The sequence below is a fragment of the Sylvia atricapilla genome, chromosome Z, assembly GCF_009819655.1.
Source record: "Sylvia atricapilla isolate bSylAtr1 chromosome Z, bSylAtr1.pri, whole genome shotgun sequence".
NCBI classification, from domain to species: domain Eukaryota; kingdom Metazoa; phylum Chordata; class Aves; order Passeriformes; family Sylviidae; genus Sylvia; species Sylvia atricapilla.
Window position 1 is genome coordinate 60,833,048 of NC_089174.1, and position 27,523 is coordinate 60,860,570.

General features: G+C 35.7%; 1 protein-coding gene across 5 annotated transcripts in view; it reads right to left on the reverse strand.

Moving 5' to 3' along the window:
* JAK2 (Janus kinase 2) overlaps positions 1-27,523 on the reverse strand; it is an 88,264-nt gene that overhangs the window by 21,585 nt on the left and 39,156 nt on the right. For 4 of the 5 annotated variants that reach the window (XR_010745843.1, XM_066339375.1, XM_066339377.1 and 1 more), the window contains 14 exons: positions 24,290-24,540; positions 18,151-18,274; positions 17,243-17,360; positions 16,697-16,842; positions 15,192-15,513; positions 13,147-13,266; positions 10,647-10,804; positions 9,828-9,939; positions 7,983-8,169; positions 5,773-5,900; positions 5,137-5,271; positions 3,456-3,543; positions 1,303-1,430; positions 475-613 (listed from right to left, as the gene is read on the reverse strand). Coding sequence is in view for 4 of the 5 variants with exons in the window: in XM_066339375.1 (XP_066195472.1) it covers positions 475-613; positions 1,303-1,430; positions 3,456-3,543; positions 5,137-5,271; positions 5,773-5,900; positions 7,983-8,169; positions 9,828-9,939; positions 10,647-10,804; positions 13,147-13,266; positions 15,192-15,513; positions 16,697-16,842; positions 17,243-17,360; positions 18,151-18,274; positions 24,290-24,509 (2,125 nt within the window). In the remaining variant the exon portion in view is untranslated. Of the gene's footprint in view, positions 1-474; positions 614-1,302; positions 1,431-3,455; positions 3,544-5,136; positions 5,272-5,772; positions 5,901-7,982; positions 8,170-9,827; positions 9,940-10,646; positions 10,805-13,146; positions 13,267-15,191; positions 15,514-16,696; positions 16,843-17,242; positions 17,361-18,150; positions 18,275-24,289; positions 24,541-27,523 lie in introns of those variants that run through there. The other variant, XM_066339378.1, reaches the window with a different exon arrangement.

Below are 27,523 nucleotides of genomic sequence, written 5' to 3' on the forward strand. Positions count from 1 at the left end.
TTTAACATCAAGTAGTTCCAAGTATTCACCAAGAAATGCACTGAAGACGCTTTTCAACTGCCAGTCAGCATTTTTGAAAGTGCATTTGGGTTTCCCTTCTGAAAGTTCCTGCAAGCCATAAAAGACTTAACCAATTACAGTTCAGCAGCTACTGCAAATGTAACAGACTATATTATATATTTACAATATAATATAACAATAGTACTACCAATGAAAAAGGGTTGAAAATGAGAACAGAAATGAAAAAACGCTCACACAATGGAGAATTGTGGCTTTATTTCCTATAGCTATTTGCTAATTAAAAAGATACACGCAAAACTGCTTGGCTAGGACTGTAAAGACAACTACAAAATGACAGACCAAGGAACTTACTATAGCAGAATTATTGTAGATGGTGGTCAGGAAAAAAACACAACCTCAAACTTATTTTTAAAGTCAGAAGCACTGAGCAAGAAAGCTGATGCAAAGACTTACTATCTCTTGGCAAAACTGTAATACTGATGCCAGGATCACTCAGTTTTATAAATGGAAGGTTTCCTGACTTCCTGTCTTCCTCTCTGATAAGCAAGATGTTTTTTGCACAGACATTCCCATGAACAAGGCCTTTATCCTCCTGTAAACAGAAATGAACATTTTACAAGCTGACAAAAAAAGTCCTGCTGTTGAAGAGATATTTAAAAAAAATATGTACAGTATGAGGGAAACATCAGCAAATAAAATTATGACAGCAGATTAAGTTGATCAAACTTCAGGTACTTCACCAGTTTCTCTCAAAGTTACAGTTTTCAGCCAATTTTTGTTATCTACCTAATGTCTGAAACAATTTGACTTGTGTTAACTCAGAATGCTCATCCATCCATTTAAAATTAATGTAAGAACATTTAAATTTTGTTAAAGGAAAGACTTATCTAGTTGCATAAGAAGAATGCACTACCAGAGTGAACAGTACAGTGTTTTCCCATCTCAGTAGTTAATGTTACCAGGAAATAGTTTATGTTCAGCATCATGAGCTGAGGTGGGAAGTCCAGAAAGGACTGATTTGTGGGAAAGCTGGGGGAAAGCATTACTGAAAATGTGCTTATATTCCATGCTAAAATATAAAGCATTAAAAAGGAATGGACATCCAACTACACTTGGTGCAAGACACAGTCTGTCTCTGGGTATCTACTAAACAGCTGGTATATGACCAACCCATTATCAAAACCCTCCAGAGTTTCAGGAATTCAGGTACTAGCTCTGCCTTTCTACATGCATTAGTTGGAATCACTTGAATTCTGCCATCTACAAAACTGAACCACTTACCAGAAAATGCATGGCTAATGCCAATTGTTTGGCTACTTCCAGCTTCCACAAAATATTGATAATATTTTTGTTTTTTTTCAAATACGTGTCCAAGGATCCAAATTTTACATATTCTTGTACAAGGATGTCTGATTCATAATGATAAAAAGAATAACAATTAAAACCAACAACAAATAATGAAATTTCAGGACAGTTTCATGGCTTTAGTACTCTTCTTTTTTTGATACCTTGTTGGTGATCTAACTATAAATTTCAACCTCTGGTATCTGAGTACTGCCAAAAATACTCTATGTTCTTTATACTTCGGAGTGTGGAAGTTCACCTAATTTCTTCTCAAATGCAAAGTTACTAGATTTAATCTTTTGGTGTTAATTATTTAGATTTAATCTTTTACAGATTAGTTAAAATCCAGTAAGCATCTTTCCACCCTCACCTCAAAGGCACAATAATGTATCTGCTGATGAAGAATAGAAGTGTACAGCCCTGCCAATGTGGTGAGTTCAATAACATTCAAGTCATTCACTTCATAGTTGTTTACACTCTATATTCTTACTGAAAAATGCAATCCTTTATTGACAAAAGATGCTTTGCTTGAAAACAGACAAGTATCTCCCTAAAGTTGTGTATATGTATATAACATATGCATTCATGTAGCCATCTAGCAAATAACTCCAGAAACAAGAACTACTGCCTACATCACTTTCAACACAACAATTTCAAATCATGACTGAACCCCTGATCTCAGCTGCAAGATGCTCACATTGGAAACTACTGGTATTTTACTTGTTTGTAACAAATAAACAGTTTTTTTATTAACAAATTCATTTTAGAGACATCAAACTCTTTTTTTTCTTTTTTTTGCAATTATGTGGAACATTTTTTTATCAAAATTGGACATCAAGTGTGTAAATCACAGAACCAATAACAGCTACTCTTCATATTTCTTAGTAACTTAAACTGTACTAAGTCTCCTGTCTTCAGAAAGAGAATAACTTCTAGACGACAGCTACAATCTTAAGGTGAAATAAGTAACCATATACCTCTTTCAACAATCTCTTTTCAATCATAAACTTGATCCACCTGAGTTTTTTTATATAGTCCCTGTGTGTGGTACAATGAATAGAATACAAAAACCCCATGTGGTTGTTTTGACACCAGTCTTGGCCAAACATAATGCTGTGCCTTTTCCAGCCTTCTAAGAGAGGTAATTTCTGATTACAGACGTAAATTCTGACTACTGAATCCACTGTCTCTTTTCGAAATTCCTTCTCCCTAATGAAGGTAGCCACCCACATAATATGCTCATGTTATTATAAAATGATTCCTTTCATACGAATTTCTAATCAGAGAAAAAAAATGGGGTTTGGGCAAACAGACATTTCAGTTCAAAGACTGAATGAAGAAGAAAAACTGCCAAAGTGAGATCCAGCAGTCATATCTGAAGACAGAACACATTAGCATATGACACCTATCCAAAATTAAGATTTCATTACAAGACAGTATAAATGTATTCTTCAAGTGTTCTTAAAAAATCCTATTAATACATAGTCACAAAGCTGTAAGCTAAACTGAAAAGACATTCAACTTTTGCAGACGATAAAAAAAAAACTTTACTGCTGCTGAAATTTCGCAGTGTGTTTGTTGAATTATCAGTACCTCCTATTTTCAGAATGGGACCTCCAAACTAAAATTCCCCAAGTCATATTTGTACTCACAAAGTCAGCATGTGTGGAAAAGGGCAGCAATGTCTGTTTCTAATCACAGAAAACAAAGATTTTTCTGGGTAGCACAGTACCTCCCTTTCTAGCTAACCACAGCTGATACAATGTAGGGCTGCAATTTTTCTGGCACTTTAAAAGCTCATTCCAGAGACACAGCAAAACTGATCTCAGATAGAACAGACATGACTGAGTCATTTACAGACATTACTATTCACACTGACTATACTGTAAACAATTTTCCCCTCTTCTTTTTTTTATGATTAACTAGTTCTCAGATACCAGGACTGCAGCATGAACATGTATTAGCTGTCCAGCTGGTGTTGAACTAGCATTGTTTTGTTTGATTTTCCCCTGGTTTTACCCAAAAACAATGTCAAACTCTAACAGAGATGTTTAAAAATTGGTAAAAAAAGATAATTAATTTCTACTTACTCTCTTCTCCACAGACACAGACTCCATAATTTAACACCAAATGTTTGTAAGAAAGCTGGCTCATCATACTTGCTGCTTCAAAAAAGGACTTTTTGGAAAGGGTGGGAGAGATCAACAAAGAAATCAGTGAAAACAAAGCCCCCAAATTATAATAAATTTACTAAAATATATTTTTAATATTTCGATTATCTCTTTGCAAAGACCCTATGTAACATGTATTATATTGTTGTTGGTTTGTGTTTGGCAACTGTTTCTTGTTTGGTTGGGTTTTGCTTCAGTTTTTTGGTTGTGGAGGGTTTTTTCTATTTTCTTTTTCTAAATAACTGGTTGTACACATTGCAGATAGGCTATCAACCTCCTTTTTTCTGCGGGCAAGTATATCTAAGCGTTTTAAAAATCTTTTGTTTTCAGTGTCAGTTACCTAGGTAAAGTACACTGAAGGCAAATTCATCATACACTATTCACATTCTAATTTATTTTGCCATAATGCACTATTGAGCTTCCAATTTATCTCTGTAGCACATTTTTAAGTTAAAAGACAAAAAGTATTATGTAATTCATCCACTACTGCACGACCTTTTTCAACTTTGTCAGGAACATTTCAAATGGTTTTTTTGCATTCTTTATTTTTTTATTCTGTTCAGTGGCATCTCCACCTACACTTACTTGTGTACTGATTATTCACCCAACAAAGTGAAGGGAAAATTAGAACATTTTCTTTCAGGTGACTATATTTTTATTTCTATACATGAAGCTTTTAGTATCTGATTAATACTTAACTTTAGAATATAAATATATTACCCATGTTATCAAAATTATAATTTTTATAATTGTTCCCAATAGTTCAAAGTGTATGCCTACACTGTTTATGAATATTAGCCACCTGAAATGTCTCTTCCTTCTTGTATTTTCATATAGATTTATCTTAAATTACTGAAAACTGCACTAAGTAGTGTACTGTTTTCTTGGCTCACTGTAAACATAGCTAGATAATTAGAAACTTGAATAAATTACACATATAAACAATAAGCAGTATATAAAGTTACATTAATATAATGAGTTCTACTACATCTTGTGAAAATCATTAAAATTAAATTATCACATACACAGCCTTGGGCTTGATTACACTACCAGTTTATTAGTTTTTGCACAAAAGCATTTCAGGTCTACTAAAAGCTTCACTCAAAAAATGAGAAGACTCAGTGGTTATGAGTGAATCCATGTATGGCAAGTTTCTCTCATACATAAATACTTCTGATTACTTGATTTTACTGGAAAATCTGAAGACAGTCTACCCAGAGAAAGTGTTTTTCCATAAATACTCGTTCCTTGCCTGTAAATTATGAATGTACTGGTTAAGACAATTATGTGGCCATACCACCGCTCCTCTGGTACTTTAATTGTATAAATGACCTATTCTCCAGTTATCAGTGGGTAGCTCTGAGTTCTCTCACAGGGGGAGGGAATGAGGGAAATAAATTACATAGGTGTACTTCCCAAAGCCAGTCTCAAATCCATACTCTCAGTGTCACAAGTCTAACCACAAACTTGGTTCAACATATAACCCTCTACCATATAACAAATACTCATTTATTAAGTAAATGGGTACTGCTCAAAAAAAGAAGGGTAATGCTCAACACAGCATGGACAAATCTTATGTAGCAGTAACAACCATACCAACCTCAGAGTAGTTTCTGTGCACTTTATCCAGCACCTTTAAAAGAACTTCAGTTTGATGGAGCTGGCCATAGTCTCCCACTTCTTTCCTTATGCCTTTGAAAATCTTAGTAAATGTGCCCTGTCCAAGGCTCTCCTCCTAGAAGGAAGGATACAGATAGGAAAAAAGAAAAATCAAAAATACCTGCCTGTTTTAAAAGACATCTTAAAAACACACCCTTGCATAAGCATAGGCAAGCCTTTAGAGGTGTGCTGGATGTAGAGTCCAGCAGATGAGGAAAGGAAGCAACTGTATCAGAAACATCTTAAATTTTTGCTTGTTTTTTATTGACTGCTCAAGAATCTCAAAAATAACTTGCTGCAAGAACCAGAGAGGAAGCAATTCCATTAAATATGTACATAGACATCTCTAGAACAAAATAACTGCTATTGCAGTCAAAAGGATGCTTATTAATTATAAAACAATAGTTATTTGTATTACTGGAAAACAAAATAAATTTTTTTCCATAGCTCTAAAGAAAGATTACAGCCAAATGTTCTAGCTCAGCTAAGACTCTTTTAAACACATATGGGGGTTTTTAGAACTTGGTGCATATTAAACCCAACATCTGCAGCGGAAAAAAGCAACTAACAGACTTACAAATATCAAGTCCTCATTACGGATTTTGTGAAAGACCATCTGATTGACATTATTGTGTCTCTGTAGCGTAGGTGATGAAGGTACATCAGAAACACTATTGCTTCTGAAGACTAGGAGATTTGATTTATCTGGGGGAATGAAGAGGGAAAGAAAAATCAAAGTAAATTAGTGAAATATAAAACTAAACCAATGTAATTTCAGAAGGGTTATTAATGAGGGACTCAATTCAGCACAAACAAGATATCACACATGGATACAGTATTTAAAAAGTCACACAGCATTTAATTTCTGTATTTTCTTATATTTTTATATTTTCCTTTTCTTTAATTTCTTTTATTTTCTAAATAACTAAAATCATCTAGGTTCACTCATGAGTTTTGTTTTTAAATACTCCTACTTTTAAAAAGCATTCTGAAAATATGCCTACCTACTGCTCTATTTGTTATAACAATTGGGAAGGAAAAGAGGATGGAAATTAACTTCTTTTATAATAAAAAGTAGAGCAAATCTGATATTGAAACGAAATCTGAAAAGTACGTCTTTGTGGGTATCTGCTCACATCCATGATTACATTTATTCAATAATTTATCATTCTGATGCATATACATGTTTTATTTCATGGAATAACGTTATAAAATGATTCTCTATAATGTGCATGAATATTTACTTGCTACATCTTTTTATATAGTATCATCTACTCTGGCAAGTTTGTCTTTAAATAGGAACTTTGATAGAGACAAAGACTTATATTAACTATACGTAGTACCACTTAGAAGGGCATATATTTAAAGATTTCATAAAGGAGAAAGATAATATGACTACCAGAGGCAAGAAAATTAAATGCAAATTCAAGAAAAATCCACTTCTCAGGCAGGAGCTCTCTTCCATGTCTATTTTTTCAGTGTCAAAAAGGAACTGAAACCACCCTGCAGACTTGGCATAACTCAGCTAAGATCAACAATGACAGAAATTCACTGACATTGTTGGTGCTGTTGCCTATGGAAGTATTCTCAGTGACAAATAATCCATTTAGTAGCTCTTTCTAAGACATGAAAACACTTGACATAAGAAAAATGCTAATGCACACAATCCACTGCAATTAAGAAACCAGTTGTGCTTCTCATCATGAAACTGGCTCCCATGACTACTTCTGGAACACTATCTTACACCAAATTAAAATTTGGCAGATACTGGAACTGAAAATTATGACTAAGAAGATTAATAAATAGGTCAGTGAAATTTTTTTAAAAAACCCACAAATGTATCACAGAATATTCTGAGTTTGAGGAGACCCACAAGGATTACCAAATCTAACTGCTGGACCACACAAGACCATCCCCAAGAGTCACACCACTTGTCTGAGAGCATTGTCCAGACACTTCTGAACTCTCTCAGGTTGGTGTTGTGATCACTGCCCTGGGGTGCCTCTACTAGTGCTCAGCCACCCTCTGGGTGAAGAACCTTTTTATACCATCCAACCTAAAGCTCCCCTGACACAATTTCAGGCCTTTCCCTTGGGTTCTGTCACTGTCACCACAGAGAAAGGATCAGTGCCTGCCCCTCATAAGGAAGCTGTAACCGCAATGAGGTCTCTCTTCAGCCTCCTCTTCTCCAGAACGGACAGAACAAATGACCTCAGCCACTCCTCACACAGCTTCCCCTCCAAACCCTTCTCCATCCTCATGGCCCTCCTTTGGACAGCCCCCAACAGTTTAATATCTCTCTTATACTGTGGCTCCCAGAATTGTCCCCAGCACTTGAGGTGAGGCTGTCCCAGTGACAAATCATGTGGGACAATCCCCTCCCTTGCCCGGCTGGCAATGCTGGGCCTGATGCCCCCCGGACAGGGGTGGCCCTCCTGGCTGCCATGCACCACTAGCGCATGTTCAACTTTCCATCAACCAGGCCCTCCAGGTCCCTTTCCAGGGTGCTGGTCTCCAGCATCTCATTCCCCAGTCTGTCTCTACATCTGGGGTTGCCCCATCTCAGACACAGAATCTGACATTTTCCTTGTTAAACTTCATATGATTGGTGATTGCCTCTCTAATTTGCTGAGGTCTCTTTGAAGGAGACCTGCCTTCAAGGGTACCAACAGTTCCTCCCAGTTTTGTATCATGCATCTACTGGAGAGTCATTTAGCATTACCTTATTTTTAAGGCCTTAATCTAGAAGTTAGAAAACTTTATGCTTAGAAATAATTTGTCTCTTACCTTTTGGTTTTGGAGGACAGCATTTGATGAACTGGAAAATTATGCTGTCTGAACGGACAGTTTCTGTCTGGTAACAGGTCAAGAGATCCTTAAGATTACTAAAACTTCTCTTGGTTCCACTAAGATTATATTCTCCATTCTCATTCTTCGTAATCAAGCAATGCTTATAATCTATAGTACTGTCACGCTGCAGAAAATTTTCCATTAAAAATGTAATTTATTAATATTTAATATTTGAAAGCTTATTTAAATGTATAGCACTCTACTAATTAAAGAAAGGATACATCAGGAAAATATGATCATAATTTGCTATTTTGTTCTCATGTGTAATACTGATTCTGAGAAAAACATGACTCTACTCCCATCACTGGAACTAGCATGTTGATGCTAGAGAAAAACAAATGTTAATGAAACCTGAAAAGATGGAGTTGAGAAAACAGATAATGGATCCTGGGAAAAATCCTTCAGAGCTATTAATGAAAGCTTATTCACCCTGACATGGGATTACATCAAAACAAAATTCTGTTGGAAGCAATAGCCCTAATGCTTATATTCCATGTTTGTTTGGCTAGCATTTGGAGATCTCAGCTGTAGTTCTGCTTTCCTGTCATCTCCAGCACAGTTCTAAGAAATTACTTCCTAATACATATTTTTAATGTGCACTGATCTATTTTCACAATGACTCATGAAAAAATAGCAATAAACATTTTTAAACAAGATGAGCTCTTAATAGCGCTTTTGTGGTCCTGTATCTCAATACTGCAGCAAATGTTCCAACAAATGCTGAATACAGAAAGCCCTCCAACGACTTGCTCAAGACTCAAGAAGAGCAAAAAAGTTACAGCGAAGTCACTTAAAGGCAATTGTAGTCTTCTCTCACAAGCTTGACTGTCAACTTTGCCTCTCTCAGCTTGTTCAGGAACTGATTTCTTTGTCTACAAAATTCCCTACCAAACATACTTCATTGACTGGACATAACATTTCTCCATTCACACATCAGCATTACTTGGTCATTTTCAGAGATACACCTATCTCTGACAGTATTTGCAGACTTGCTAGCTTGATGTACACCAGCAGGAAAATTCATGTATTACTTTCCCTAGCTAAAAACACAAAGGTAGCTCTGCTAATCAAATAAAGAAATTAATTCTTGAAACAAGATCATGCAATTATTTAACAGCACTATTAAAGCATTATATTATCACTAGCTGCAATGTCAGAGAGAAGAGATACATCTGGTTCTCTGGCTTTATGAGGACAATATGCATTTCCAGGGTGGCTTTCTCTCTAGCTAACACCAGATATACCCAGGAGATTTGTGCTGATGTAACAGCTGCCAAATAATATGGCTGGCTGAGCACTGGGGGTGGGGACAGGACCCAAATCCAGAGGAACTTGTGAAAGAGGCACTCTCAGATACTCAAAGGCTGTACGCCCAATCTAATGAAGCCCCACTTGCGTGCAGGGAGGAGGTGTGTGGAAAACCCAGAGAAAAAACTACACTAAAAACCCTTCAAACTTTAAAATAATAGAAAACAAATCAAATCGCTCTGTCTCCCAAACATTTATCACAGTCTCAAGATCCATGTCACTATCTCCAGAACTCTTAAGCTCTCTTCCCTGTCTTGGTCTCCAAAGAATGTGGTATATGCATTAGCAATACTGTACCAATTCTGATGTTTCTCAAAAGACCCTGAAAGTCAGCCCGTCTGACAAGAGTTAGCTACAGAATATACATATCAGAAAAACACTCTGGAGGGAAAATTCAGAATCATTTACTGAACATCTCAGGCTCATTATTATATCACAACAAAAATCAAATAGGCACTAAAACAGAATACAAACCTCTATAGCAAAGGTAAGGAAGTATTTTTTAAAATCTTTAGGACTGCAGCGAAGGACGTAGAAACCAGTCTGATTACCCGCTTTCTTCAGCTTACTGATAGCGAAGTCCATGCTACAGTAAAAAGAAAATGTATAACATCGCATAATTGCAAAATTCAGCAATATAAGAGGTTGAGCAATGAACAACATTAACAAATATCACATAGAAAAACAATTAAAACTTTAATACTGTACATCTTTCCAGAAGTTAATCTCTTTGCCCTTTATTTTCCAATATATAGGGCAGTTGCTTATATAGAGAGCAGTATACTAAAAATTTCTGGTACTAAGCCATCACTATTATTTATTCAATAAGAAATGTTAAGGACTAAAAATATATATTCCCCACAGCTTATATGATTTTCAACATGACTTATGAAAGAAACTATAATTCTCTAAAATTGCCTAATAAATAAGCTTAAATTAGCAAAACATTTGTGAGGGTGAAAAAGATGGATTTAACTAGGAAAATGGTAACAAGAAAAAAAGAGCTGAAATAAAACAACATTCATTCGTTATTACAAGAACGAATTTCTTCTTAAACAAGCCTTGCTAACTCACTATTTCTATCCATATCAAGGAATGATCTTTCCACTTGACTTTCATAACATGTCAAAGAGGCACTGTATTTTATAAAGCAAAAAATAAGAGAAAAAATGTAAAGCATTTTATGTTATATAAATGCAATTAAAAAAACATTTTAAGATGCCTACCACAATTCACTAAAGGTCATCCTCCAAAAATAATATCCAGTTGTCATATTACTAAAAAAATACTTACAAAATTGGCCCATGACAGTTGCTTTGGATATTTTCAAGGACTGATGGTGGTGCTACTTCTTTACAAAGATAATGATGGGCATCCGCTGTTAATCTGTAATATCCATCAATTAATGATACAAAGGAGAGAGCTTCTCTTAATGATTGAAATTCAGCCTCCTGTTCAATTGCCAGAGAACAATGTAGGGCAGGGAGGGAGAGAGAATTTCATTTTTTAATAGGCAACAAAAAATTCCTAGATATGCTAATGCTATAAAAGATACACATATTTGCACACTTTAAATACATTAATAGAAGCAATTTTTAACTGATATTTGTACATTCTACCTTCTTGTTATCTTTCAAAACTCGATAGCTACCTTCAATGTTCAAAATCAGATCCAAACCAAACAAAACAGAAGCTGTGGATGCCTTATCCTCGGAACAGGCTTTTGAACAATCTGCTCTAATGGACTGTGTCCCAGCCCATGGCAGGGCTGCTGGAACCAGATGGTCTTTAAAGTCCCTCCCAGCTCCAACCATTCCAGGATTCTATGAAATCTGCCATAAAACGTTCCCCCCTTAGTCTAAATAGATGAAACAGTGGAGGAATGCCAATAGAGCAATGAAAGAGCATTTGAAAGTGAAAAATTAGTAGATTAAACTGCATGCAGACACCTACTGCACTGCCAATACAGTGTTGTTCTTCACCCTAAAGGAAAGCCTTCACTTATCAAGAATTTATATGTCTGCCTCAAGTAAAAAGAAGAATCTCCAGGGATGCACCTGCCTGAAAACTTAATTACTAGTCAGCAGAAACTGGCATCCTGAGCTGGATCACATCACAGACAGATGACCTTTTACTACTATGAAGACAGGTATACTGGATAGGAGCAGAAGAAAAACAGTGTGGTCAAAGGAAAATGGGTGTGAAAAAGGTCTTATGCTCAGTATGACTAAGAGATAGAAGCAGGGCAAAATTAAATTAATCTGCAACAGATTAATTTAAATAACATATTTATTGCTGCAAATAAAACAAAAATAGAGAAGCATTTTCTGAGTCACCCTAGATTTCATTCAGTAGTGTAACCTGACAGAACAGGCTTTAGTATATGTTTGCCTGTGACACTGGAGACATACCTAGTAGCTGAACACAATTTTTTGGCAAGTTCTTTGCTAGAAAGCAATAAAAAAAAGCTGGTGTTTTTGAATAAGTGAATTTAGAGTCTTCAAATTCCTTTTTAAGAGGACCCAGAAACAACTGCAGCCCATGGTGCAGCCCATGGAGGTCCATGTGCAGCAGAGATCCCCCTGCACCCCATGAAGAACCTCATGGGGCAGAAGGGGGATGTACCTCAAGGAGGCTGTGACCCCATGGGAAGCCTACACTGAAACACACTTGTCACCAGGACTTGTGACCCTATGGGCCAGTATGGAGCTGTGGAGCAGTCTGCTCCTGGAGGACTGCACTTTGTGGAAAGGACCAGCACTGGACCAGTTAATGAAGAACTGCAGCCTGTGGAATCAATTTGCATTGGAGAAGTTCAGGAACGACAATCCACCATGGGAGGAATCACTTGCTGGAGAAGGGGATGAGTTGAGGAAGAGGTAAATGCAACATGTGATGAACTGACCATACCTCCCATTCCCAATCCTCTGCACTGCTGAGGGAAAGGAGAGAATAAGAAACAAAGTTGGCCCACAAAGAAGGGAGGGCTGATGGCAAAATGTTTATAAGATTTTTTTATTCTCATTACCTAACTCTGAATTGATTTGCAACAAATTCAATTAATCTCCCTGAGTCAATTCTGTTTTGTCCACGATGGTTAACAAGTAAGTGATATCTATTCTTATCCTGACCCACAAGACTTTCATTACATTTTCTCTCCCTTGTTCAGCTGAAGAGTGGAGTGGTTAAAGCAGCTTTGGTGGGCACCTGGTGCCCAATCAGGGTCAGCCCACCCCACAACTCAGACAGCTACACTGCTAGAAAGCCTGACTCAAGTACAAGGTTAGTAGTTAAAGTTAAAAAAAATACATTTGTATATAAAATACTTTCTTAAGATCTTCTTCAAAGAATTGTACACAGTAAAAGCAATAACATTAATTTTGTCCTGATCCTTATTTTGTATCATCATTCTTCAGAGCATTTTGAAGCTTTTTTCAATGTGTTGGTCTCTAGCAGACAGCTTATCAGGACACCATGGAAACAGCACACTTGAGAACTGAAACCATGGACTCAGGTTTAAGTCTAATAAACAAAAGAACCAATCTGTGTACCAGAAATTTTCCCCAGATATGAATATCTATTTCTATTTCATTCCAAGCACACAGCTTTGAATGCAGAAGATCTTCAGTGTTCTGATACACCCCTTAGACTGCTGATATATACTGCTGAGGTGCTTAGTTTTATCTCATGCTTAATTAACTGTCATGGATTATACAATACTATGTGTACAACAGTCACACAGTCTGCTCATAGCAGTATCCGTTCAAAAGAACAGCAACCAAAGTAAACAGACCAGATTCTTGCTGTCTTGTTTGTGAATGGTGACAATTCTTCTCTCGCTGGAGCCTTCTTGGCTCGCTTGTTTAATGCTGACATCAATGATATCAGGAAAATCACAGTATGTTTGTAAATCCTGCAACAAATATTATATAATTTCAGTAATAAGACAAAAGGCAATTAAAAAGCCTCACCTAATTGCAGCATTGAAACTCCAACAACTCTGAACTCGCAAGCCAGCAACAAAGCGGATTATAAAACCTTAAATATGCCATTACAAGCAAATAAAGGATTTTTTTCTTTATGGAATCACAATCAGGAGCATAAATTAAAGAACAGACAGAGATCCAGGAACCAAAACCAGAAATATACACATATGGGTTTGGGTTTTTATAACTGTAGATATTTCTTCACTCTGTAGTATTTTGTGAACAGTGGGACATTTTGGTTACTTTTCCAAAGGTTTTTTGATTGTTGGGTTTTTAAAGTTTTTTTAGTTGATTGGTTGGTTGTTTTGTGATCTTATTATTGGCATCCTGATTAAACAGGTTTAGAAAGCCTGTTAATACAAAATGTCATGACTTCATTCATAGTGATACAAGCTGCAAAATCTGTAATTGGAATAAAGAAAAAGTGTAAGAAAAGGTTGTCCTCTCAGTCCTATCTACTTGTTCATCTTGCTGTTGAAAATGTAAGCTTGCAAAACAAATTTCTTCACAATCTACTCCACGTATATCATTACATAACATAAATAAAGATTATTTTTCAGTTCAGTATCTAAATGACAATTCATCAATAAAGTTTACTTATTTACTTATTACTTATTTAAAAGAGTTATGATCATGTTTACAAGCAGCCATATTAATTCAGTTTTCAAAACCAACTTTTAAAATAGTTTCTTTACCAGTGAAAACATATGCAGTATCTGTCAATAATAGAATGATAATATTTTTAATTATGAAAAAATAATCTGGCAATCTTTATTAAAAAATATGGATCCTTCAAACACTATTCTTATGAAAGTCTTGGTTGCCAAGCCCAAACAGCTTAGTATGCATACATTTTGTACACCTAAAACTGCAAATTGCAAAATCTGACATTTATGATAGCTCCTGCCAGAGCAACTGGCACTTACAAGAAAATTAGGGAAGGCAGAGGGCTGATGCATAACTATGAATAAGGTAACTGTCAATCTACAAGTTTTCTAAGAACATCACACTTTAAGAACTGTGGGCATGTAATCAGATTAATTTTTTGCTAAGTACTGGAAAACCCAGTAGCATATAGCCTTTTTTACAAATTATTACAGCACATTTAAAAAATACAACCTTTTGTAGTTTGGTCTTGTCTGCTATATTTTATGGATCAAAAGTACCAAACCAATGCAATTATTTTGAAAAACTCACACATACTCCACTTTGCCTTTTCTTTTACCTTTGGAAAACTCCCAGTGTACACTGCTTTGAGTTTCTAACAGGCTTTAGTAAACTCAACATAATGAGCAGTCATGATGGCAAATCTTACACACACAAAATAATACTGATAAATAAAATGCAGCAGTACGTGATTACTAGCAGTTATAGGAACCATTAGGCACCTAATTCCTGAACAAAGACTATATGGACTCCACAGCCACACAGATGTCATTTTAAATTTGCTAACTGAGACACTGATTGGTATCTAACTGCAGCAGGAAAGAGGTATAGAGGAATTTGCCTGTCATTTGGACTCCTTAGATCCCTGCTGTCAAAGAGAATTTGGGGAATTTCTGCATTTATTCTACACCTGCGGGCATGGTCATTGCATTTCCACATTTTTATATGTCAAGCATAGAAATATTACACGTTTTTCTAGTATTTCAATAAAATCTAATTTTAAAATCTTGCACTGTTTAAGTCAATATATTTCTGTGATCCTCAGACTTATGGAAGCTGTATCATTATTGTGAAGTAAAATTTGCCTACCAAATTTGCTTGAAGTAAATCAGAACTTCTAAAACAAGCTTCCTACCCTATCCCATAGCAAACTGCACAGTTATTAAAATAATTTTTTTTTAATTACCTGCTCTCCAAGTGTCTCACAGTCTTTAAGTTTTCCCCTTGAACACTGAATTCCACCATTTCCAGTTATTACAACAGTTGCAAAACTTTCCTCTCCGGAAGGACCTCCACCAGGTTCTTTTACTTCAAAAACCTCTGAATAGAAGGCAGGCTGAAGGGTTTCCAGATTTATGAGATACTTAAGTTTCAAGTTTCTGGCAGTAGCTTTGCACTGGCCAAACTGTTGTATAAATTTGCGAAACCTGTATCTTATTCTTTTTCGTGTCAAAATGTGGTAGTCTTGGATTTTTGCTCGCACACACTTAGGTAAAAACATTTTGTAGCTGTGAATACATAACCAGACAAAAAAGCTAGTAATTTTATCCATTAAATCCAGCAAAGATAACTAGTTCTGTGCTAAAGAAGTCAACATTGAAAACAACTTTACCTCTAAATGTACCATTATTTTTTCAACTGCAGGATAACAGAGAAGGATAAACCCTTTCTTAGATCTGTAGTATGTTCCTTCAAATAGAGCCCCTTGTCTTCTTCCATATTCCATTTTTTCCCTCACTCAGTTGCAACATAAACTACATAATGCATTTTCCATAAATTGAAAGATGCCTGTTCTTTCATTAGTGAAGTTCTGAGGTAAGGCAGCAGAAGTCAAAAAATTGCTTTGTTTGGTGTAGAAATTGTAAAGAGGATACTGCATGGCAACTACATGGATAAAGGACAGATTTCCTGGCTGAAAATACAGGTAGTAGAATACAACACTGTGGCTGATTGTCACTGAAGTTCCTATGTCAGGGACAGAATTAACTCAGCTGGAGTAGGAACTGATAGGATTGGTAACACCCAAGTGAGTTGATGAACTCAAGAAAGTTAAGCAGAGATCTGCCCAAGATGGTTAAGAGCCTGGAGCACATGACAGGAGAGAAGAGGCATATGGGAGCTTGATTTGTTCGGCCTGGAGAAAAGAAGGCTCAAGTATGGTGTTCTACGAATTGTCTTCTTATAATGTGAAAGGGCAAGAGAGGATTATGAGCATCACAGAGGACACTGATCAGGTACAGAGAAAATCTTTCACAATGACCGTGGTCATGCACAGTACAAAGTTGCACAGAGATACAGAGGAATCTCCACATCTGGACATTTTCAGAACTTGACTGGGGATGCCCTGAGTCACTTCATCAAACTTTAAATTTGGCCCTGACAGGAACAGGGGCTTAGATCTGATGACATTCAGAAAGTGTTTCACCTGAAATTATTGCTTACATATTTTCTCACATAAGAAACTGCTGCCTTACCTTTCATTAAGAGAGTGAATTCCAGTGTCCAAATAATGAAAGGCCATCATGACACAAATTTTCTATTGATTTCTAGTTTACATAACATGTAAAATTACGTAACTATTTAAATACATCAACTGCCAACAGCTGAACACCACCTCCTAGATACTAAGGTGCAAAAATACAAGTTTTAGGCGTCAGTTAGATGTGAAAGAATTACAAATTACAGAATCACCTGACTGAATTGTAAATAGCCATTGGGGTTTGGTCCTTTTCTTTGGCAACTCTCATCATATCTAGAACAGCCATTCCAAGGCACTCTTCTTGTGTTTCGTGAGTAACAGGCATTTGTACCCATCCATCCAAAAAATCAGCTCGCCACTGAGAAAGAATGCAAGAAAGCAAATGAAAACTGGTACACTGCTGCTTATCAAGAAGAGAAATTTGGGGTGCAGTTGTTGGGTGGAGCTGTTGTGTTGTTTGATTGTTTACATTTGGTTTGTTTAGGGAATTTTATTGGCTTGGTTTTTTAAAGACTGAAGGACTTGCTTCATCCACAGAAAGATGTACTTATATAAGGAATACCAGCTGCTATCATGCTTAGAAACACTGTTTTGAACTTTATCTCTTCAAATACACAATAGGACATGGAATTTAATTTCCAGTTTGAGAGGGCTTCATGCTTTCAAGAGCCTACAGAGTTACTAGGAAAAGATGGAAAGGGAATAAATACTAATAACCTTTACCAATCTGCATTTAAAAATAAGCAAGGAAATCATACCTGTGCGAATAAATAAGACATGACAAGATCGTCAAGGACGGGGCTTTCTGCACCACGAAGAATGCCATACCGGTATGCTCTGTTGCTGCCACTGCAATACCAGTGGGGAAAGTAAAACCTGGTAGGAAATAAATTAAAGCAAATGTCAAAAAACAGACATTTTGGCTACCAACATTAGACATTTTTCCTCTCATATACATATAGTGCTGCTGATCTGGATGGCCACTATGGAACCCTAGTTAGTCAATGAAGACTTCAGATCCAGTTCATGGTAATTTTAAGTACTACAATATTTAACCAGGGTGATAAACTCTACTGAAAGGAATGAGAACCTTTGCTAACCTATTCTCATAAACCAGAATTCAGAGAATTTTATTAGAGTCTTCTAGTTTCTTCTTGAAACAGTTCCTAAAAAAACCACTCAGGCCAAATGACATAATGTAAATAAATTAAGCAATTTACAAAGGAAAAAACTAGTTTTTTTCCTCTAGTTTTAGTTGATCACATTCAGTTACAAGGTTAGTGAAAAATGGTTGTATCACAGAAACATGTCTGACTACACAGGACAATTACTCTGTATTTCAGAAACTGCCACTTAAACAGGCAAGTACCAAGGAGATGAGATGTATCAATATTAAGAAAGTTATTGGTTTTATTTCTAGTATATTTTTCTTGTTTGTTTTTTCTGGCATCTGACACTGCGAAGCACGTGTGATAGGGAAACCAATAAAGTACATAATTCAAATTATTCTAATATTTTTGATTCTTTTAGCTCCTTGTATTTTAGAAAATGCCAACAATCTCTTCATAACTTATAAGAGAAACTATAGTTCAACTAAACATCATATTGGTTCTGTTTTCTCACATAGTCTTGTTTTACCACGAAAAGTGTAAAACATTCAGATTACCTTATTCGGTAAATTAGGATGAGTCTGGTTGTTTCATCTACATGGAAGATGTGATTTGGGGGATACCACATTCTGTCTGCTTCACTCATGAGTGCAAACATGTTATGATATACTGGCATGATACCTAAATGAAGAATAGAGAAGCAAACATCAATAAGAAACTGTTCTCACAAAATACTAAAAAAAAATATTGTGGGGTAAAAGTAGAAGATTACCACAGTGCTCTACCACTGTCAGCAACAGGTATAAATTATCAATATTGCCAACCACACTGAAATCACAATCCCATAACCTGCAGGGTGCTTTGCTGGTATATTTCTCATCCTTCCTTTATGTTTTCTGACTGAAGACCCTGTTCACCTGTTCTCCTATACCTCACTGTCAGATTACAACATTTTCTCTGTATGGCATTTAATAAAATGTCTTCTTAGCCTCCCAGTTTAGAAACAGCTTACAACAGTAGACTTTCCCCCTGCTTTTTCAAAATCAGATAGTTTGATTTGAGCATTGATTTTAAAACTAAGCATTGATTTTAAGACTATAGACTTATTAAAAATTATAAGTAAAGCAACACAAAGAAAATTATAATGACTAGGACAACCACTAGCCATTTCCATTTTAGTAACTCAGTTTAGAACATACCCAATCATATATTGTTAGAATAAAATAGAACTGGAAAATACTCTCTTCCCTCAACAACTTTGAATTATGTTAATGGTAACTAACAAGCAATCCTACTTGTTCAGAAACTATAAAAATCAGTTGAGCATCAAATCTTCAGCAGCACCAGAATTTTAATTTGACTTTGACAATCCCAGCTGAAACACAGCCTATGACTCAGCATTGTGCTGCAGTGTTATGCATCCATGTGATGCCAGTGTTAGATTTGGAAAACAGGTTAAGTGCCTGAAAACTGACAGCACAAAATGATGAGCTGCAAGTATTGACACACATATTTTGAAGACAGAAAGACACAGGTTGAAAGGCCAGAAAGTAGGAAGAAAAATTACAATGTCAAAGTCACAATAGGTCATATCTAAAGAAAACTTTACATTAAAGCAATACACTTTGGGGTAAGAAGGCAAAAAAAATGACCGGAAAAAACCCCCCAAAAAACCAGGTCAAAACAATAGAAGTAACTTAAAATGACATTAGGAGACAAAAGAAAAGGCAAAGTACCCACACCCATGCTCAAATACTTAGAATGAAGTAATTGAAATTATCACAAGAAACCAGGATTAAAAAAAAATCCTTTATTTCTTTTTGTTCTGAACAACATCTAGGTAATTCCTGAAAGGGGCAGATCCCACACTTCTTTCATCACATCTAAATTGCATGTGAGACAATCAGAAGAAATAACCAATCAGCTCCACATATAAAACCACACAACCCTTTGGAATAAAACATATTTCAGTCTTACACAACAACTAGCTTACTAAATTTTATACAAAAAAGGGTTTGCTTCTATAGTGGTCCAGTAAGAGGGCTAAGACTAGACTTCTATTCTGTACTTGTGAAGATTAGACTGCTGAAATCTGCAGACCAATCATCTGACATCTTCTTAAACCAAAGCCCTACCAAACATACCAGAATTGCAGATCTTAACCCATGATTTTCTTCGAAAAGGAGTCATAGATTTACAGGAAACCAGAGAAATGGAAAGCATTATGTAAGGCAACGAAAGAGGAATCAAAACAGAACAACACCCCCACAGGAATAAAACTGAAAGGATAAGTAACTGTAATTGGCTGTAATTCTAGATGTTGCAAATTTATGGCACAGTATGACATATTTGATCCATCCAAGTTTTGAGAATTTTTTTTATGAAGCTAAAAAGAAACCTATACCATGCAACTAAGCATGGTTTTTGTCTGATGTGTAAAGTGAAATGAACTATACTACACTACATGTCAGTAGTCCATAAAGCAGTAACTTAGCAGTTACTGATTTAGCAGTTTTAAGGCTGTGTGGTGTCTGTATCCTAAACAATTTCAGATCGATTACAGCATAATGTACATGAGAATCACTAGCCTTTTTCATTACTCTTGCCAGATGCTAAACACCATTCAGGGCAAAGATGAATATTTACTTTATAGCTAGTGAGACCTACCTAGTTTCCCTAATATGTTTACCCAAACTACTAAACATCCTGTGTACGCTTACTGAACATTTCAAAACTATATTCTTAAATTCAAATGCTAAGCTACTGTATTTGGCCAAATACATTACAAGACACCACAACCACCATGGCAAAAAAAATCACCATCTCAAAAAACCCCACATTTTAACTTTAGCCAAGACATGACTGTAGTACTCGCCCTACAAATCAGACATATATATTAAGCCCTTCCCCTGTCACTGTCTTCCTTTGTATGAAAAGTCAACTGTGCACTTTTCCATCCCTCACACTTTGGCATTTATAGGTGGTAACTTGTACCATTCACTGGCAGTATTTAATGACACAGAGATCATGCATATTTTTCAAGAAAAGGAGTTTCACTTTTTTATCCCTTCCCCTTAAGAACTCATTTGCTTGGCTACACTTAATGCTCAACAATTATAAGATAGAGCAAATCCCTTTATTAAACAGAGTCTTGAAAACTGTCCACAAAAATCTGACAAAAGCAAAGAGGACAGAAACTTCTTTTCATGCAATTCTTACCACCACTATTAACGGCAGGGTCTTTTTAAGTGATGATAACTGCAGTACTTAGATGTTTTCTCCAGAAACAATGAAAATTGAAAAATTCACCTGGGGAATAAAAGTCTTCTGCTGAAGCCTAGATATGTCAACAATAGCAAAAACTTAGGAGAAATGTATTTTTCAACACAAGTAAAACCATAAGAGTCACTCACAACAGGTACTAAAACTTCTCCTGGATTTTTACACTGCATTAACCATGCTATCAGCTCAATTGGTGAGGAATTAGGAAAGAAGATAGTGCCTAAGACATAATTAATCAGAATTTTCTCTGCTTTGCTTGTCCAGCAAGGGCTATCAAATAAATTTTCTGGACTCTTGCAATGACAAGACCTCTTTACAATTTATTTATTCCTTACATAAGGCTAAAGAAAGAAGCCTTGTCATACTCTACAGTCAAGTAACAACATGAAAGACTAGACTACAGCATAACTTCTGTTTCAAGCCTAAAAACCAGTAGGTTCTTCTTTTCCTCTCTTCCTCATTCTGATTTTAGAGCTTCACATCAAGACAAGTCTCACTATTTTGTTTATCCTGAGGCAACTAAGAAAAGTTTTTCTATATCTCCTTCTCTGTTTGTATTAGGAACCCTTTCCCCCATTCAGTATATTTTCTAAGGTAATGTCCCTCTTCTGAGAAAAACTATAAAACAGGAAGTGTAAATCACAACAAGCCATGACACCACTATGAAATGTAAAAACCACGCAGAGTCTGCAAAATAAATAGTGCCAAATGAAACTCTCAATTCAAGCATGTAAGTTATTAAATATAAAAAGATGAAAGCAATTAGTTGAATGATTAAAAACAAATTTTTAAAATCTCAGATTTTCTATATAAAAGGTCTAATACATACATTAGTTATCATACAAGCAGAAGTAACCTATTTAAAACTTATGTAGCCTTCCATATACCAGATTGAAATTTGCTTGCCTTTTCTGATGTAAAAATAGCATATTCCATTCATCATTCATACAAGCTGAAAGCTTACCAAACCCCTAACATCATATTCAATATTATCCTGTCAACAAAATGCTTTCTGAATAGTCAATCAAAGCTTATATTTCTTTTCCTGGAAAAACAAATTGTCCAGCGTTCTGATTAATTCATTCCCCAGCTAGCAGAAGAGAGCAGGGGGCTGCACGTTCTGGGTGGATTTTCAGGAAAGGCTATCACCTAAAGGAAGACAAACAAAAAACAAATACCACCTCACAAAAACAAGCAAACAAACACACACACACACACACACGCTCATACACAAAAAAACCTCAACCCAAAACCAAAGAAAACCACCAAAAAACGCCCCCAAAACCAAAACCACTGCCCCCCCCACCCCACAAAAAAAACCCACCAAAAAAACCCCAAACAAAACAAAACAAACAAGAAAAACCCTCACTGAACAGTTATACTCAGTGATAACTCTGAGCTGTGGGAAACCTCAGTCATGTCAGTTCTGGAAATTCAGCATGTTAGAAAGAATCTGCCTAGAATTCCCATTAGCAGCCCAGATTCTCTTCTGAAGCATAGATGCAAATAGGTACAACAAATCATCACATTATGCAGTGCAATCTCTCCCTTGAAAACATTTAATTGACTGCAAAGACTCCCACCACTTGTCACATTAAATGCTTTGAAATAATGTTTTTACTTAGTTATAATTAAAAATCCTCTGCCATTTAATGGTTTTCCAAGAGAGACCAGCATTTTTCAAGGGTAGTACCATGGAACTTCCAACATATTTACAATTCAGATGGGTCAGAATTAAAATGAAGATAACACCTAACACAATGATTCTGCAACCTCTAGAATGATTTCCCTGATGTATTTCATTTACATCATCAGTTAGTTCCTCTAATACCACTTTCCCCCACAGGCTGAGAGCAATACCTTTTCCTCAATTTGGTGTGACATTTCTAATATTTTACTTGGCAATTAAATAGCTAACATTCAAGAACTTAACCATGACTGACTCATCAATATAAATTTAATTTCAAGACACCTTATTTGTTTTTGCACTTCTGTTAGGAAAATGTGATAGTCAGTTTTATATACAGTTTTCCTTATAAAAAACACAAACCCACAAAAATGTTTATATTTACGATATTTTTTCTAAAACAGAAAACTGTTTTTAAATAATTTTTTTAAAGGCTGAGCTTTTGCATGCATGTATCAAACTGGCAGAATAATATTTAGACAGACTAATATTTTTATAGCCAACACATATGAGATATAACAGATCTAATGTCAAGTTAGCAGTGACTGAAAAATCTTCAATTGTTTGAACTGTTTGAAATGTACATAGTAAGACTCTCTCTGCTGATGTTTGCCTAGATCCAGTCGTGCTTGCCACCAACAGCAGTCATACTTCGATGTAATCAGCTCTGCTATCAAAAAACATATCAGTTGTTCAGATCAAATTTCATTAACAATTACCAAATTTGTTATATTGGGTAGTCTTGCTTACTACCCAAATCACTCCCTTCTTAATGAAGTATTCTGACTCATAGCTTATTCCTGAAAGATGAGTCTTGCCAACAAAACCATTATTTGACTGTATTGGAGATGTGTTCTGCTGTAGAACCACAAAATACTCTCAGAAAAAAAAAAAGAAAAAAAAAATTAAACAGCAAGAAGCAATGCCTCATGATTTAAGCACTAATAGGTATTACAAAAGAGAAAAAAGAATAAAAAGATGGTCAATTTCATACCCAGAGATTATAGGAATAAATCTGTTTTATTAAAAAAATCAGTGTACTTTTGAAAGAAAAAAGGATGCATGCTTGAAAATTATTTTACTACAGATTTCAGCCGTGGTGTATGCTAGATTGGGTAAATGCAACAATTCAAAGGCATTCTTAGATATCAATGTATTATTTATTTATTTTAAATACACTACCATGTTATTCACTAATAACTATACCACCACTTTATTTAAAATATATCACCATGTTATTTACTATAACTATACCACGACTTTTTTTCCTAAACTATTATGAAGAGCATTAACACACAAGCATTCATGTTATATCTACTAGAACAGTTTCTTTCTGCAAAGTGATTAAGCATGTATAATATACAACACATAACTCCCAGAACCAATCTGTTTTGTAAGGCTGCATCAGGAAGTAATTCAAGATATGTACAGTTTCTGCTATGATTTAACTATTTAAACTGTAGTTCAGCTCAATGAAAGATGACTTTCAGTTACAGGATACTATGCCCTTAAATTATTTGAAAAAATATGGCAGTCACCCAATTCAGTTTCACAAACCATTCTAACGGGAACAGTTTTACAGTCTGGTGGTAACTACTTCTGAAAGAACAGAGAAATAAGCATTTCAGCCCAAATGCCATTTTGATGAGCTTTGGATTGTTAAAAACTTTCTTGTATGAAGCTAGATTTCACTGCTTCATTAGATAAACTGTTAGGTATATACTTACCACAGGCTTTACAGGCAACAGCACAAATCTCTTCTGCAACATATTCTCCAGCTGAAAATTGAAGGTAATCTCCTTCTGTCTTCCCAGGAGAATGATAAAGATACACTTGAAGCAATGGTTCTGTCTGCTTGGGCGCACTGCTATTCCCACGGAGGTCACCATTCTGGTGAACAGTAGAAGTTGCTGCACTTTCCATATTTGTCATTGTAAGACAAGCCATAGTTTGCTTTGGTTCTGTTCAGAGCATCTGCCTGAAAGAAATATAAGAAATATTCCTTGACTAACTGTACTTGGTTTTATTTTTAATATTCGTATTTACTGACAGTACTGTTCTGACACTGGAAAAACATTAAAATTTGAACACAAGAGAATAACTTAAGGTTTATGAAAAGCTATGTTTCATTTTGATTTACTACATAGCCCTAGAGAAAAAGTAACTGACAGTATTACAGGAAAAACCAAAATAATAACTGGGAGTCCAGCTAGAGGATTATCACTTTTCACTGGATTCTAGACAGCTCGCCTGTCACCTAAAAGGTGAGCAATTAACATGTGCTCACCTGCAACATGCTAATTAAACCTGAAAGCAAGAAGAATTGCTTTAATTTGATCTGTACAACTCATTTTATTCCCAACATGAACTTGGAAGACAAAATAACTAGTTAGGTCACAAACTAGCACTGATGAAGAGAAGTACAGAAATAGCACCTTTCAGCTGAGTTTTCACTGTTAGCAGATACTTTCAAAAACAAGTGCTAACTGAGATGAGAATCTAACAGACTTAGCTTGTACCTAGGAATGAGAGATCTTCCAAAACAACCTTCTTTCAGAAAAAAAACCAACCAAACAACAAAAAACCACATTTAATCTGCTCTCAAGACAACAGTCCTCTCTGATAAATGTAATCAAAGAAAAGTAGACTAATAACGTAATAAACAACCACAGATATAACTGATAATGAAAAAAAAATGTTTTAAAATGTGAGATTTAGACAGCATATTACAAAAGCCAGATGAAGAATATCTTCGCTTCTCTGTGACTTAAAATTATAATTTTAATTGGTTTAATCCATACTTAAGACAAAAGCTTAGATCACAGTCTAAAAGCTTGCTTTCATCAGAAGTGATTCCAAGTAGCTACCACCTGGAATTCTCATTTCGCATGCTGAAAATGCAGAATAGGTCTAAACAAGACAATTATAAAGATTCAGGTTTTTTAGAACCAAACAATAAAGGCTGCCCTGTTGCCTCCTTCTCTCTGAGCTGAACAACCCCAACTGCCTCAGTTCCTCCTCATGGAAGAGGCACTCCAGTCCTCTGATCATTTTCATGGTCTTTCTCTAGACTCACTCCAGCTGGTCCATGTCTTTTCTGTACTAGGGCCCCAGAGCTGGGCACAGGACCCCAGAGCTGGGCACAGGACCCCATGTGCAGTCTTCCAAAAGCACAGCAGAGGAGAAGAGGAGAATCACACCCCTTGACCTGCTGGCAATGCTTCTTTTTATATGATGGAATTGGTTTTCTGGGGTGCAAGTGCACATTGCCAGGACACATCTCATTTTTTATCTACCTCATCCACAGGGCAGCTCTCAAATCCATTCATCCTCCAGCCTGTACTGATCCTGGAGATTGCTCTAACTCAGCTGCTAGACCAGGTGCACTTGGCCTTGTTAACCTTCATGAGTTTTCCACAGATTGATTTCTCAAGTCTGTTAAGGTGCCTCTGGATGGTGTCCCTTCCCCTCAATCCCTTCATCTGCACTAGTCAGTTTAGTGTCATTCCCAAATTCACTAGTAAGGGTCTGCATGTTGCTGTTGAAGGTAATTGAATGGTTAATAAAGATATTGTACTTGAAAATGGAAATGTTTAACTTAAAAATATATTTATTGTTTTGCATAGGAATATAGGCATTACATTCTTAATGCATTATTTTCAGCAACCTTTTTTTAAATTAAACTATGTTTCTTTATCATTAAAGAGCTGTTTGGAACATGTTTAGGGGGGTTGGGTTTTTTTTTTTAATGTTCTGTTCCTAACTACAATTACTTAAGAAAGGTTGAGTGTATGAATATTCAATAATGTGGGCTAAAGATGGTGTGTGCTATGGAAATCACAACAGTTATATCGGCAGGAAAAAAAGCCTGAATATCTCAAATTAGGAAAACATTAATTTAATGAGTTATGAGATGACAAAAATATTCAATTACATATACAAGAAGACAAAACTGTGTTATCATTATGCTAATGCTGGGGGAAAGAGAAAAAAGCATCATCACCAAGTGAAAAATGCATCCTTTTACTTTGCAAACTAAGCAACACAAAGAACCAGTGTATCATATACATATATATATGTATGAATGCCTGGATGCAAATGTCATTCACGACATTCCTTACATAGGGAATATATGCAGATTGCCTGTGCCTCATTTACAGAGCCAGCCTGAGAAGACAACTGAGAAGATAGGTGCTTTTAGCTCCAAAGGTAGCACAGCTAACAAGTACACATTTAACTAAGGAAAAAAGCATCCCTCTTAACTCAACAAGGAATTATTTTTTTAGAAAAAAATAACCACCACATGCTTAAATATAAACATTATATTTAAAAGACTTCTCATTACTTCTGTCAACATTATGCAAGAAGTAATGTTTGTATTCTACAACTTGTTTTTATAGAACATTCACAGCTTTAATCTACAGCTTTAATGTCCACAAGTGGCTGTCTTTAATTATTACAGTAGTTTTCCCAGTATGCTCCAATATTAACCCTCTGTTTATTCAAACCTTGACCTGAACTGACAGATCTTTTCATCTTGGTCACTTGGCTTTATGTCTATCTAATACTAAATGGAAATACAGTTTGCAGACCTAACTGAAAACCTGTCCAATTTCAGAAGTGTACTAAACACATGTGCTTGTGCCTGCCTCTCCTTCATAAAGTCTGTGTACTTACAACGTATTTGTCCTTTCAAAAAACTGCCATCATTCCCTCTTTGTTTCTGTATTACAAAATTCAATAAACCAAGAAGGGAACCTTGCTTAATCACTCCTAAGAATGTGAAATAGCAGTAAAATGCAGTAAAAAATGTGAAGTAAATACTGTAATTGTAAATACTGTTCTATTTGTTGCACTAATTTCAAAGGTTCCATGTGACAAATCTCAAAACATAGTATTTGTAAAACTGTGTCATGACTTCAAATTAAATAATTTTCATGTCATTTATGTCAAAGTGCAGA